Genomic DNA, 15,072 nt, shown 5'->3' with positions numbered 1-15,072 from the left:
CCTTGTGAATGATCGGGCTAAAAACCTAAACAAAACAATATTCACTTGTCAACACAAGAGAAGAACACAATACAAATGTAGCAATACAAATGGCTTGTCTTACCACGCAGAATCCACCATTACAGGAACACTACTCAAGAAGGGTGGCACTTCTAGGAAGCAATGTGGCATATCAGGGGGGCAGAGTGGCACTTCTAGGGGCATAAAGCATATCTGGGGGCAAGTGGGCATTTCTAGGGGTCAGAGTGGCATATCTAGTTGGCATGAAGCATATCAGGGGTTTTATAGGGGCAGAGTTGCATATCTATACGTAAGGTGCATTATGAATTAAGGGGGGCTACCTTAAAATGGCTATTGGTTTTCTGTTTGTATATAACATATACTGACAAACTGTATAATACATACCAAACATTTTAAAATACATGTATTCCTGTGTATTGGGTAAAATACTGTTTTACCATTCCACTAAACGTGTATTTCTTTAAAAATATTTTTTTTCTTTAAAATAGCACCAAACTTTAAGCGTTCGGCCTATATTCAAGCCAATACGGTATATATATATATATATATTCACATATACACACGTTTTAATCCAAATGTAGATTTTCACAGATGTAAAAAGGCAATGTATTTAAAACACTAGCTCCAATTCACTTTAGGTAATCAAACAGGCAGAGTAAATGTAACTCTGGCTTCTGCAGAAAGATAACAGAACATACTCAGTCAGACCATATATCATATGGCCATTTGTATTGACAGATTGATTTCGAGCAGATTTTAGAGTTCCACCTGGTGTAATTACCATAAAAGAAGAACCAAAAAACATAATTCTTAGTACTGTCGACGGCCCAAACTTTTCGCAGAAGTAACGCATTAATCAAGTAATATTTTCTCATAATTGGCATTTGACACATTATTGCAACACAAAATGAAAAGCTTCTTAAGCATATGTGTTTTTTTTTATATAATTATACCTTTAAAGGAAATGCTCATAATGCATTTATAATGGATCTGTAACCATTTGAAAACATGTCATCTGACGGAAAACACAACACAAGAAAACGAATAGAAAATTAAATGAAAAATAGATGAGGAGGCTTGAGAATTATCACCAAAATGATAAAAACTCCCCACAAACCAGGGAATTAACATTAAAGTGTTAAATAGTTAATTTATGAATTTAGATGGTATTCAACACATAGACCGTTACCCCATTCACTATACATCCATGTATATTTATGTCCCACTTGTATGAGCGAGTAGCCTGGTTCTGTAGAGCTGTTTGAGGATAAAATGAGCCTTTTTATAAAGAGTTAAAAAGGATCTCCTGTAATGTTTGCAGTCTGCAGATAGCTGAAGGAATGTTATCAGTATTACTTGAAGGAGAGGGAACATATGGTAGCACATTCCATGCATAGGTTTGGAAATAGCTCTCTGTTAACTCCAACCTTCCAATGAGGGACATAACAACACAAGATCATAAAAGTAATTATGAGTTGTGTTTCCAACCGTCTAGAGAAGAACTTCTTAACTGATGGAAAGCTCTAAGAAGTGCTTCTCTAGAAGGTTATGTGTTGTTCAGTTGTTGGAACGGATGTCAACGTCTACGGACCAAAAACTTAGAGGGAGAAATGTACAGACCAAGTGCTACATAGGAAGCAATCAGCACAGTGAATGCCCCGCATAAAGAAACATAGAATTTGATGGCAGATAAACATTCGGCCCATCTTGTCTGCTCGGTTTTCCTGTTGTGGAGACACAATCCTCTATCTGCCCTTTGTCTCGTCTTAGATACACCCTCTCAGTAATGAAAAATGTATGGCACCCCCTGTCACTCCCAAAATGTTTAACTTTTTCTTTCAATATTCACGTAAGCGTTTGTCTTCATGTTTTCACAAGGTAATAATGTTAGGAGACGGCAGTGGAGAGTATTTGCTATAGAGCCCGTCTCACAACAACGATGCGTGAAAAAACACAAAAGGATTCTGAAACTGCATATGGTTGAACGTTCAATCTACAGATTGTTAAAAGACAATGCAATAGAGTTTAAGCATGCAAAACCGATCTCAAGAATAATAGTATTATTTACTATGAGATTAAATTATATACAGATTAAAGCATTTAAAAAAATAAAGTGAAAGGTTAAACCAAGAAAAAAACCCAAGAAACATTCAAGCTGAGAAGGCCTCCTTTTCCAGGAGAGACGCTACATTTAATATGGGTTTTAAACGTTAAGAAAAGCCAGGACATGTCTGCGTTTTAGCTTCACTTGTAAATGATTTTCAAGCCATGACACAGAGGCCACCGAATAAGCATAAGAAAATTAAAGATTTTGCATTACCTCAAAATGAAGTGCGACTGGTTAGTTCTTGCAAGTGTAGAAAGGAGGACAATTCGAAAGGAAAATGAAACATAAACCTCTGCGCTCGTACGTGGCTTGTGGCAACTGGCTCTTGTCACTCAATCCGGTCACATTCCGGAGCCAGCGCTGATCGCCTGCTGTCCCAAACCCTTCAACACAAGTGTAAGGACGCGTTCCTTACAGGACAGTTACGGAATACGTTTTATTTCCCATTATATCTAACTAGCTCTCCATGCATCAGTCCCGATATTCCTGTATGTCAAAAAGTACACCCGAAATGGTTTCACGGGCTCTCTTGCCACGGGCACAGAAGTTGTGTATCCCTTCTTTAGACCAGTTAGAATCAATGTAGCCACTGGCCCTCCTGAAAAGCAAAACTCTTCAGTGCTTGACTGATGTCCGAAGTTAACGGATGGTTTAGCAAATTAACCATTTTCCTTAAATTTGTTTTCCTTCATCATCAAAGACTACAGAAGAAAAATGACAGGTGTATAGTATCTTAAGACCACCCTAGAGTTCTGATGTAAGTAAAGTGGCACTAAAGTGTAAAAAAATGCAATGTTAATAAAAACTACAAAAACACAATACAATGTACAGACGAGGTTCCTCATGCGCCTAGAACTCTGTGATAATAATAATAAGGCAACTCATATTGCAGATATGTTGAGCCTTTTCAGGTCTTAATATTTGCCTTTTTTGTTTCCATGGAGTCAACTATATAAATGAATTGCATTTTTGTATTATTATTTCTACATTTGGAACCCTTGGTTACTATATTAGTTCTGTCTACCCCTGACCTTAAGTGTTATGCCACACCAGCAAATGTTTTCAAAGAAAATAAAAGGAATTTTTGGGCAGGCTACACAGAAAAGAATAGCACCGAGGCTGGTACTGGGAAATTCTACACTTCCTGCTCACAGCTGAGATCAGCCAAACCAGGACAGCTGCATTCGCATCCCACAGGCAGCCGAATCATTAAAAATACAACCGACGGCCTTGACTGGACACCAAGTGAAATCGCAGTGCTTGTCACAGTCCCAAAATAGCCTAATTACTAACCAAGCTGTATCACACATTGTAAATCCTTTCCAATCATTTACAGAAAAGATGGCCGACAAATAGGTAAGACCGCAGGATATTAATTTAGAACGGGGACCGTAAATTTTAACTTTGCGCTCACCGGCTTATAATGAAGGATGCATTGGGTGCATTCTGCAATATTCAAATACTCCTGGCCTCCTTTAAAGCACCCATATGCTAATTACTGAAAAGCAGCAGGAACAAAGATGCAACTGATATATATATATATATATATATATATATACACACACACACTGAATGTTTATCATCTTATGTAATTATTTAGATGTATTTTAATGAAATCTGCTAAATAAGACACGAGTCGGGGCCCTTATTTTTTTTAGAAGAATACAAGATGCGGATATCGATATTTAGGAATAAATCTGTTCCTCAAAAGGGCTCTGTGTCTTCGTATGAAAGCAGCTCTTTTTTACAGTATGGACCCCTTCTGCTTCAATACATATGGTTAAGGTGAATTATGGTCCCTAATCACCGATGGGAAAAAAGCTTCAAGGTCCAATCTTTAAAGCACTAACTTAACACAGAGGAGACTGCCTTGCGGTGGCAGCAGCAGCCCTCTTCCTTCATGGTCTGAGATTTCTTGCCACTGAGTGACTGCTTGAATGGCAGCACTTTCCAGACCCCTGCATGCAGTGCTTGCCGTGCCTGCGCCGAAGCTGAATGGAGGCAAGTATATTGTGTGCATGGAGATGTGTTTGGCTGAACACATTTCCTGCAGGGCATTTAGCTGGGGGGGGGTCAGGTTACCAAATGCACAAGAGGGGATTTTGTAGAATCTTCCCATGTATTTGCAAAACAGGCCATAGGGACCATGCAGCTATTATACTTTTTAAAGCACCTACAGATTCCGCAGTGCTGTACGAAGATGAAAGTGTAGTGAAGTGGAGTAGTGAAGGGCCCTGTTCCCGCAGGAACAATCCATGTGGATAAGGGGTGAGAAACAGGAGGGGAGGACTGTGTGGTAGTGAATGAGGTTAATGTAGGGCGAGATAAGGGTTGTAAGTGGGTGAGAGGAAAGTTTTGATGTTTATGTCAGTGGTAGGCTTCCCTGAAGAGAAAGGTTTTTAGGGAGCGTTTGAAGGAGGGTAGAGTTGGTGAGAGTTGGACAGCACGGGGAAGAGAGTTCCAGAGGGTTGGTGCTGCGCGAGAGAAGTCCTGTAGGCGGGCGTGGGAGGAGGTGATGAGTGGAGATGCAAGGAGCAGGTCATTGTTGGATTTTAGAGGACAGGCTGGAGTATATTTGCTGATGAGGGAGGATAGGTAGAGGGGAGCGGTGTTAGTGATAGCTTTGTAGGATAGAGTGAGTATTTTGAATTTAATTCTGCTATGGATGGGGAGCCAGTGGAGGGGCTCGCAGAGAAGTGCGGCAGATGCAGAGCGTCGGGTGAGATAGATTAGCCGGGCAGATGCATTAAACTATTTTACACCATAATCTAGTATTCTTATTAGGCTGTAAAGCTATGGCTTTAAATGTGGGATGGCCTGTGCTCCATACCATATATTTGTGATCATCAGTCAACATTAAGACTGGTTTGTCTTACATACGTAACAAAGCATTGTTCCATTATGTTTTTTGCCTTCTTATGAATTGGTCAAAATGAAAAATTAGAAATCAATTTTTTTTAATCAATCTTTGCCTTATTTTCCAAATTGCCAACTAAGCAACTTTGACTGTAAGAATACAAATATATTTCTTTTTTTAACTATATGAAAAGGAACTTTAACAGCATGACCTCAATTTTACTGCTGGTCCATTTGACCCGACAGATTTAAGAGAAAAAAAAGTGTACATGTAGAATAAGACAAATATAATACAGGTGTTAAAGTATAAGGAAGGAATGAGATGAAATGATAAAAGCAGTAAAAGCAGGGACCACCATGCAATAAAGGGGGATCATAGATTCAACCTGATTTCTGAGAAAACCATTCCCAGAAACAATAACAACATCTGCCTTTGTTAAAGGCCAAAGCTACCCTGGGTAATAAAAGATACTTCCAACATTTGCCATAAATTTTATTATGGCATAAACTGAATCTCCATTCTTAGAACTTCCTTAAATATCAAATGCTACCTCTCAATGATACAAATGTCTATGTGATCAACCGCATGCAGACAAGGGTTAATTTAATTCCTCGCTTCAAAAATAATGGTGAAAAAGGAGACTATTAATAGCCAATATAAGCTCAATCATGCCTTTTTCTTGTAATTAGTAACTTCAAGAAACAGTTCCAGAAAAAAAAAATGATGGCTTGCTCGGAAATACAGACAATGCCTCAAACAGATGGGGATGATGCAAGAGAGTATATTTAGAATTATTTCAGGTTTTAATGGTATATGCAAGACTAGTCTATGAAGCAAAGCAAGCAAATGTAACATTGTCTGTGTTTTAGCCAAAACATACCCCACAATCCAAAATGTAAGACTTTTACATGGTTCTCCAGTAATAAAATACACAAAGAGGTGAAATATTACATTTCCTAATTTCCCTCTCTAAAGCACTGTCTAGTAAATTAATGCTGAAAATGCATAAAAAAAACCAGCAAAAAGGCAAGTGAACTAATTATGGTCAAAATGCTGCCTATTGGTTTATCATATTTTGCAAAAAGCAATTTCAATTGAAACCAACTGATCAGAGATGCTAAAAACCCAAATAATGACAACATATATATGAAAGGAATTAACTCCACAACAACTTCCCCCTAGTCTTCGGGGAAAATGTAAAAGCTCACAGAACAGCCTAAATTATATAATAGACGTGTGCATTCGGATTCACCGCCAACAGGGAGAGGACGTCACCAGAAGTTTTCGCCAGTTTAGGCGCGCGGAGATGGAGATGAAGATAGAAAAAATAGCAGATTGAAGATAGAAGATGCAGAAGGGGTCGGGACAGAAGGAAGTAAAACATTTAGAGAGTGTGAGTGAATGAAAATGAGAGTGTGAATGTAAGCACCAGACAATGAATTTCATTCCCAAATTTTTGGCCACACAGAATGGGCAGGGAGCGCAATTTATTTCCCTGAAGAAGAGCGGGCCAAAAACGGACCTGAAAATGTCTCCAAATCGTTTTTGGCCCATTTGAACATTTGAATTATTTAATCAAGTTATATATGCCCATGAGGCAGGGAAGCACAATTACTATCCAGCGTATTAGTCTGCTCCGGAGGAGAGAATGCATTGGAAAAGTAGTGTTTCAAGTGGGGGAAAAAAGTACATTGAGACAGAACAAGAAGAAGAAATCAGGCGTTTGGCTATGCCTTTGACCATCTTAGTTTCTGTCCCATGCTCCAATATAGCATTTAAGGTGAATTATAAACCGCTCAGACTGAAAAAAATTCTACAAGCAATAACGAAGAAGCAATATGACAGTGCTAATATATATGTTTATAGCGTAAAATAGGATCGTTTTCCTACTTATAAACACAAGAACCACAAGCTAAGCGTCTCTACTACAACTCCCCTTATTCCATTTCAAAGTGGTTGGAACAATAAATAAAATTAATTTGTGGTCTGCAAATCAAATGAGCAATACAACTGATCCTTTTCACTATATACAGAGTTGGTTTACAACTAAAATAGTTCCATATTTGCAGTAAACATATATATCAGCATGCTCTATGGCAGATCTGCTTTAACTACTGCAATACTAAGATGGCAAACTGTGTGCCAAGGACGGCTAATGGTGGAGCGTGGCGCCCAGTGGGTTAAGCAATCATGTTTGCGTGAAAGTCAGATTTATTTTTTTCTTCTTCTCCAGGAAATATTTGTGGCTTTTCAATCAACTTCTATCTAAACTTGATAAGCAAATAAAAATGTGCAGTCAATTTTAGTGCTAATCATAGTAAACAAAGCCAGGTGTTCCCAACGTAAACCATGAAGTTATAACAAAATAAACAGCCTGTCAGGAAAGCTGCCAATGGTTCAAATAACTTGGAGACTGGCATTGACACAGGCAACTGCCATAGAAAAGCTACCCGAATACTTGATCCTAATGCTAAAAAAACATGCCGCAACTCCACATTATTTTCCCCATAGAAAATTCCATTTGTACCAAGTGTGTTCTTACGTATTTAGAGGGGTTATTCACCAAAGCGTGAGCTATGGGTGAATTGAGGTGAGATACAATATTTCATTTGAGATGGCGAAGGGCTGAATTGGTGAGGGCCACGTTATCCATACATAAAGGCATAGGTAAATAACAAAAAAATCTTTGTGGATTTAACTATGCATGATACAGGGACAGTTCTTCTTGTAGGTGTAGATCATTTGGGTTTGCTTTCCATGATGCATGGTTAATTTGGTAGGAGGAAATGCTTCATCAGCCTTCAACTGACAGTTAAGTGAATAAAGCCCCAAGTCTAACATTTTATGGTTCCCTATACTAGATAAGCCATATATGTGTATTATACTGTGTATACCATTGGGAAAAGAAATCTTAACTTCATTTTTTAAGGCTCTACATGATTGGTTCAGGCAGTGGGAGAGGAGAGAATGTCAGGACATGAAATTGATTGAATTGATAATGCTAGCAGTGCCACCGAGACATACGCTTCACAAGGTACACCTTTAATATCGTCTGGGAATGTAAGTTTGCCGTGGTCACTCTACGTGCAGCTGGCAAGCTAGCCCCTTAGACTGGCTAATACGCAAACTAGGAAAGAGGCTTAGAACCCCAGGACACAGTATTACACACAAACGCTCTGCAAAGCATGGGGGGGGGGACCTTCACATTCATATAATAAGAATAAGAAAATATGATTATTCAAGACATGTTAATAAAACAGAAGCCTAAAAAAAGAAAATAAAGGAAAACTTACATATATCAACAGCAACTTCAGGGAAGTCTTCCGAAGAAGCCTGATACCTGCAACAAGAATAGGTAATGACTGAAACCATTGGCATAAAAAAAAAAAGCATTTTTACTTGACTTGTGCACATGGACTAAAAGCGATTTGACAATTTTTTTATTTTGTTTTTGGTCCACTTATTTTCAGACAATGAATTTCGTTACCTGCCCTTTCAGCTCAGATGAAATTCAGGTGGGTTTTTCCCCATTCGGAAACGAAGTTCGTTGTCACCTCCAGACACATCCTCTCCCCCGATTGAAGGAATGTGAAAAGGCTGTCCCTGTGCCTCCACCCTTTTTGCAGAAGTGCTCCAAGAGGCCAGATAATGCAGATCGATCTGTGGAGAAAGAGAAGCATTTACACACATCTCTTTTTCCAGGAAGCTGTCTGCATTATTCTGGCAACTCGGAGCACTTCTGCAAAAGAGGGGACCCACAGGGAGAGACACCTTTTTCCCTGGTTAATGGATCTGATAACAGGGAGAAATGGATGAAGAAAGAAGACAGAAGAACAAAAAGAGGCTGAGCTGCCAAAAAGGGAGACAGACAATGGAGCTGTAGGTGGAGAAGGTAGGGAGATACTGAGCATTAGACAAGCCTTTGTCAATGTTGATGGTAGTGATTTTTGTTATTTTTTTACACACAATGTACTTTAGGTTTGAATTTAAAGTATATGTAACTGCCAAACAACTTCTAAGCACAGTGGATGCATAGGTTTGTCCGGTTCTTTGGGGACTAAAAGGCCACAATTTGGAGGTGTGCATTTTTCTTTTGGAATTTTGACATCTGGTTAGACTGCATCCATGTCCTACTTGGGACATCTTTGAAGTTGTCAAATTTAATTTACCCATTAAGCTGTACTACACACAAGATTATTCCGCTCTCTGAAAAGATCACAGGGCGCTCTGTGCCTCAATATCAAGGCATTTTAGCAACACCAATTTGAGCTTAGGAAGCCATCTTTGATCTCTTCCTAAGCTCTTTTTAACAGCCATTTTGGGGGGGGGGGGGTCAGGACTTTTCCTGGATAGTTGCAATGGCAAAAAAAAAAAAAGAATTTTAAAGCAGCCCGTACATGTACAGGCATCGTCACAAATGCATTGCATTTGGTGCCTGTACATGCACAGGCTTTGTCGTGAAGGGATCAAAATTTAAATTCACACTATAATGTACAGTTACATTTCTTCAACGTCTCTTTTTTCATTGACTTATACATTAGGCAGGGACAGCTCAGCCATTATTTTTGTTGGAACTTGCCAGTGTTGGCCCATCATAACAAAAAGTGGACTGAGGCAGTTGAGACAACTTTCCTGCAAAAACTCCTGCCATCTCTCCCTTTAGTGAATAAATCCCCTCTGTGGTTAATAGACCAGTGTAACAGGACAGGCCTGTGGGGTGTCATTACGGGTAACAGCCAGGCAAGTAGAGGGTTTGGTGGCAGGCGTTGGTTTGGGATCTGGTGCTGGGGGGAGCAAAACGACTCTCACACCTTCACGCATCGTTGGCCAAAAGAACATCTGCGGGGAGTCCGGACATGACTCCCACCTCACGATAACCCTTCCCGGTGACCCAATCCACGTGCACTCATGCCATAGGCAAAGTGTAAATTTGTCCGCCTGCGACTTGGACATCAACTTTATAATCCAACAGCTGTGTTTTGGAGAAGGCACTGGGCTGTACCAGGGTTAGTGTCGTCCCAGAGTCCTTCTAACAGTCGGCCGTTAATACGGACTGGTTGGTAATGGTGCTCCCTGTTGTCACAGTGCTGTGTTTGGATGATGGAGACTTCATCGTGCTGCGCCCATTGCGGGACCTCCCAGGTGGGAGCAGAGTCTGAGAAGCATGAGTAACAGTGGTCCTCAGTATAATGAGGGAAATACTCTGATGCACAGTGCACTTGGCGGGGTACCAGGGCCTATTTCGTTGCCCGGCAGAGGTGCCCTGATTAGCTTGGTTTCGGCAGTCCCTTTGCATGTGGCCTGGCCGCCCACATTGAAAACAGTTCTTGGGGTCAGGATAGTTCCACGGTGAGGGCTGAAAGGATCGGGGGCAGGCCCATGCGGTGGGGGTCTCTGAGCTGCAATCAAGGGCCTTGCTGCTGGTAAGGGGACGGGATTAGCCCGGCTTGTGGGCGGCTGGTACAGACATTGCCACTGGCATGGCTGCCAGATGTCTACGAACTTGTCTGCCAACTGTGCGGCTTTGTCCAGGGTGGGTGGATCATGGTCTGGCACCCAATCTCATACATCCACCACGGCATATTGAAAACATTGTTCCATAAAAATTAGTTGCACAGTATCCTCGAAAGAAGTGGCCGCACATCCTTGCCTCCAACTGCGTACCACCTGGTCCATACGGTACGCCCATTCTGTGTGCATGTCGCTTGGAATGGCCCGGTATGCCTTTGCAGTCCGTCCCGTGAGCTTACCGGCCAGAATAACGACCCACTCCTGGAGCTCGATGTTGTGGAGTTGGTACCCATCAATATATATCCCCCAGTGTATCATTGAAGCTTTTGAAGGTTTGATGAGTGACTTTTAAGCTGTTGCCATTCGTGAATTCAGTCCGTAGGTGACCAGATGTTCCCTTACTTTCCGGGCCACCTCGTCTGGCCCTGCTGCAGATGATACAGATTCTTCTGGACTGAGAAGGGCTGCGCAGCCAAGGGGACTCTTGGACAATAGTGAGGTCCGGAGACTACATAATCCACACAGGAAGGATAAAACTGGGATGCGGGCCTGTACTGTTACAGCCAGGAAACCAGGAGTTGGCAGAAGGGTTGGGGTGTCAGTGAATAATCCAATCCTGGCATGTTCTCTCCAACAACGGCTGAGCTGAATAATACATAGTTTACACGGTGCTGTGACCCAGATTTATTTATACGTTACACCAGACCTGCTCGACTCCAGCTGTCAATGGCTGTGATTAGGCTAGGAATTCTGTGTATCCTTGCCTAATATACATCAAGGGGACATTCCAAGCATCCATATGCACTTTAAGGATGATAGCTGTATGGTACCTTTACCTTTTTGTGCTGTCCCTGCTTGTGGAAAGCTAGAGGCAAGGGTCCATTCAGACCCCCTTGCGCATGTGTGGAAAATGTTGCCATTGACCTTAACGGGAGCACTTTCCAACCGCTTACTGACTGGAACAAGACAGCCTCTTCCAAGTCAGGTAAGTGCTTTTATTATGTTTTTTGGAAGAATGCGTAGTAAAGTACTCTCAGAGTATTTAAAAGATTTATTTAGAGTGGGTGTCAGGAACATTAGCCTATCCCTTTTGTTATATTTTTTATTGAAAACCCATGCCCTCGCGGACAAGAATTGTGTATTCTTGCACTAAACAGGACCAATCAAGTTCTTCTTGCAGCAGACGTTTACTGGAATAGAACCTTCACAATTTAAAGGTATGTCTGTGAGTAAAAAGCACAAGGCTCCTGCAAGGAATTGTCTAATGTTTAGATGTGTCTGAGAGCGGCACATGCTTTTCCATTGCTTGCTACTCCATTGTGGACACTCTTGAAGAAGAGATCTAGTTATATTCCTCTCGTTCCCCTGTTTTGTTCTTCAACCTATTGTATGCAATTCCAACCCCAGCCTGAAGCATCATGGGAATTGAAGGAAAATTAAGCCATAAATGTCCTAACTATTTCTCTGTAGTGCATAAACAAAACCTAGAAAATGGTAATACTAATTACTCAAATGACATTTTAAATTCCTGACTTCAACGATGGATCTGAGCTATAAGTGCTCCCTTGTGATAAAAAAATTGCCATTCTTTGCAATGACACAGCTGCTCCCAGCCAGTGGTCCTGGGTTTGGTCAAGATGTGATGACGCGTACACTGTCACAGGTACCTTTGGGTTGTGACAAACGCTGCAGCTGCCTATCGCCGACGATATAAACACAGCTTTATATGGCCAACCCAGGATGTTACTAGCCTATCTAGAAGAATGCATTACATCACATAACAATAATGTAATCCATGCACCACACACACGTTATAAGTGTTGTGGATAGAGATCAACGTCTATACCACATTTCCAGAAGCAGTGCTCCACATTTATTTACATGTGTCAGCGGAGAGATCTGTGCGTGTCACAAGCACATGACATGCACAGCTCAGACCTTCCTGCGCTCTCATCCGCCCTGCCCTCCCTCCCTCTAGACCATTCATGGCTTTCACTCCCCCATACTACTAACACAGATTCTTCAGCCTCTCGCATTTACCCTCCTACCCCGCTGCATTTTGCTATCACGCTCTAACGAAACCCACTGCAAGCAAAACTCTCGCGTATAGTACAAACCGCCAGCACCTCGTGTCCTTACCGCTTCCTGGTGATTTTCTGGCAGCTGGTCGCCCAGAGATGACGTCAGCGGTGCACTCTTCAAAGAGGTGGGGGCGCTCTGGGAATATGCTGTGTGAACCAGAGCGTAGGCCGGAGTTTATTGTTTGCTCTGCTCGGAGTTAGAGCTGGCATGCGGTTTCTATTCATTCATTGTTATTTCTGCAACAGCCGTATTCGTCGAAATTACACGAAAACAAATAATATATATATAATTTTGCTAGTAGACCGGCTAACCAGGTTGAGAGTGAAGGTTGGATATTTCTTGCTAAAGTCCCGGACTTATACGTTCAAGGAGTATGTTACATGGTGCTGCGGTGCCAGGCATTGGTCCTGTATTGTAAATCGGCAGCGTGTGTGTTAATGAACTATACGACACTGTTCCTACAGACCACACACATATGACCGACACCCACGCCTCTCCCCTGGTTCTTGTCTGTCGCTAAGGAAAGCTGTCATTGGTCACGTGACCGTGTTTCACTCAATGGAGAAGCCTGTGTCTGCTGATAGTAATGCTGATATCCTGAGTCAAGCTGCCGGCTATTAGGGTAGAGGCTGAGCCCATCCAGCAGTGAGATCCCCGGGTGAGACAGACAGACGGACGGGCAGGGGGAGGCTGCAGCTTCTGCACTGAACAAGCAGACAAAAAATGGAAGCGTGTCTTGATTAAATAAGCAGAGTCCTTTGCTGCATCCTTTGTAGTTGGATGCTGGGGCTGACAGTAGACCTCCTTCATACCATAACTAATTGGTGGAGAGGGGACAATAATCTTATTCCTCTCTCACCCTGCATTGCACACAGTAGTTTATACTGACATCTGCTTTCCAGTGCTTTAAACACAAGCCTTTCTAACTATAGCAATCTCTGGTTAAAGTGTTTTGTCACTGATAATTAATAAAAGGCACGAGGAAGCTGGATATAGTGCTGATGAGAGTCTTGTATAGGGGTGATGGGAGTTTTGTCAAAGTTTATGTCAGTGATTGGACCAAACTAGAAGAAGCTTCCAGTGCCCCGGAGGTCTCTCCTTCAGATAAAGGACGCAGAACTTCCTAATGTTATCTGTAGCCATGAGCATTACAAGCGACTTTTAATTCAGACTTTACCACCCTTGCAATGTTTCAATAAGAAATGAGTGCTGAAGTCTCCATTTCATACCAAAAAGAGGAAAAAATATTTGACACTATGCCCTGTGTGAGTGAAGGGATACGTTGTGATGACATCATGTAGACAATCTCTGTCCAGGAGCTTCCCTGCCCATCCATACTTCCTCCTATCATTTATCTAGTAAAGCTTAAGGATGGGAGAAATCATAAGATATACTGATGAGTTAACACTAATTGTGGAAGGATAGAAGAAAACATACTGATCTATTACTTAAATTGTACACAGTTACCCAGAAACCCATCATAAGCAATGCTTGTACATTAAATTTGCTCACTAAAGTGTCTTGCACTCAGTGGGTCCACCCGTTGCGCAAGTACGTAGTTATGGATGTATCATATGTATGACAATATAGTGAATATCCTGGAAGAAAACCGGGCTTATATATAATGTGCGGAAATTCATGTTATTTAATCCAGAGAATGATATATTCGTGAAAATCCATGTTATAAATTTATGGGAAATGTAGAAACATATCAGTGTATTCTGTTCTCCATATGTTGTATGTAATTATACGTTCACACATTATTTCTTTTGTTTTTGCTTACAGGCCGTAGATGATCGTACAGAATGCCTCCTCTGAAAGGCGCCCAGTTAGGAGCTTTCACATTCTTTGCCTCCGCTTTACCACATGATGTCTGTGGAAGCAATGGCCTTCCCCTCACGCCAAACTCTATCAAAATTCTAGGAAGGTTTCAAATCCTGAAGACCATCATCCATCCTAGGCTATGCCAGTATGTGGATATCTCCCGTGGTAAACATGGTAGGTGATTCTCTTTGATAGCCGCCATGACTGCATAGTTCTGAATAATTCCACAGTTGGGATTATTTCAACACCTGATTGTAAAAATGTCATCCACGTCCCTCTAAAGAGAGAGAGCTCTTTCAGGAACTTTCTAGGTATGACCAGGTGAATGTAACCATGGGTAGGAAATAAGAAAGTGACATTGTGTCTTTGTGCGCATGCCTTAGATGTGTTCATATTGGCACAAGTGTATTTTCTCTTTGCTTAATGCATACGGGAATGCACATTAATCTGTAGCCGAACTTCAAGGTACTCTTCTTTAGAAGAGATTGTAGGAGAGTCCTGGTTTTAACTCCCTCATTTCAGTATTCATTGAAGGGCCAACACTGACAAGTTTCTCTAGAGAGAAGGGCTGAGCTGACCCTGTCCAATGCATAATTCAGCAGGTGAGGGGAATTTGAAGAGATCTCACTGAAGTAATTTTACATTATGCATGGCCATCCAAGCTCTTTCT

The 15,072-nt window shown here is 41.5% G+C and overlaps 1 protein-coding gene across 3 annotated transcripts in view; it reads left to right on the top strand.

Moving 5' to 3' along the window:
• The first annotated feature begins 14,383 nt into the window (after positions 1–14,383).
• Positions 14,384–15,072, top strand: part of LOC149289308 (TBC domain-containing protein kinase-like protein) — a 162,112-nt gene continuing 161,423 nt past the window's right edge. For all 3 annotated transcript variants that reach the window (XM_089490704.1, XM_089490703.1, XM_089490702.1), the window contains exon 1: positions 14,384–14,576. In XM_089490704.1, the coding sequence (XP_089346830.1) occupies positions 14,384–14,576 (193 nt within the window). The remainder of the gene's footprint in view (positions 14,577–15,072) is intronic.

The sequence above is a fragment of the Sceloporus occidentalis genome, unplaced genomic scaffold (assembly GCF_023333645.1).
Source record: "Sceloporus occidentalis isolate IW3139 unplaced genomic scaffold, rSceOcc1.0.p SCAF_46, whole genome shotgun sequence".
Classification (NCBI taxonomy): Eukaryota; Metazoa; Chordata; class Lepidosauria; order Squamata; family Phrynosomatidae; genus Sceloporus; species Sceloporus occidentalis.
Note: the sequence above shows the minus strand (reverse complement) of the source record. Positions and strands in the feature narration are given on the sequence as shown.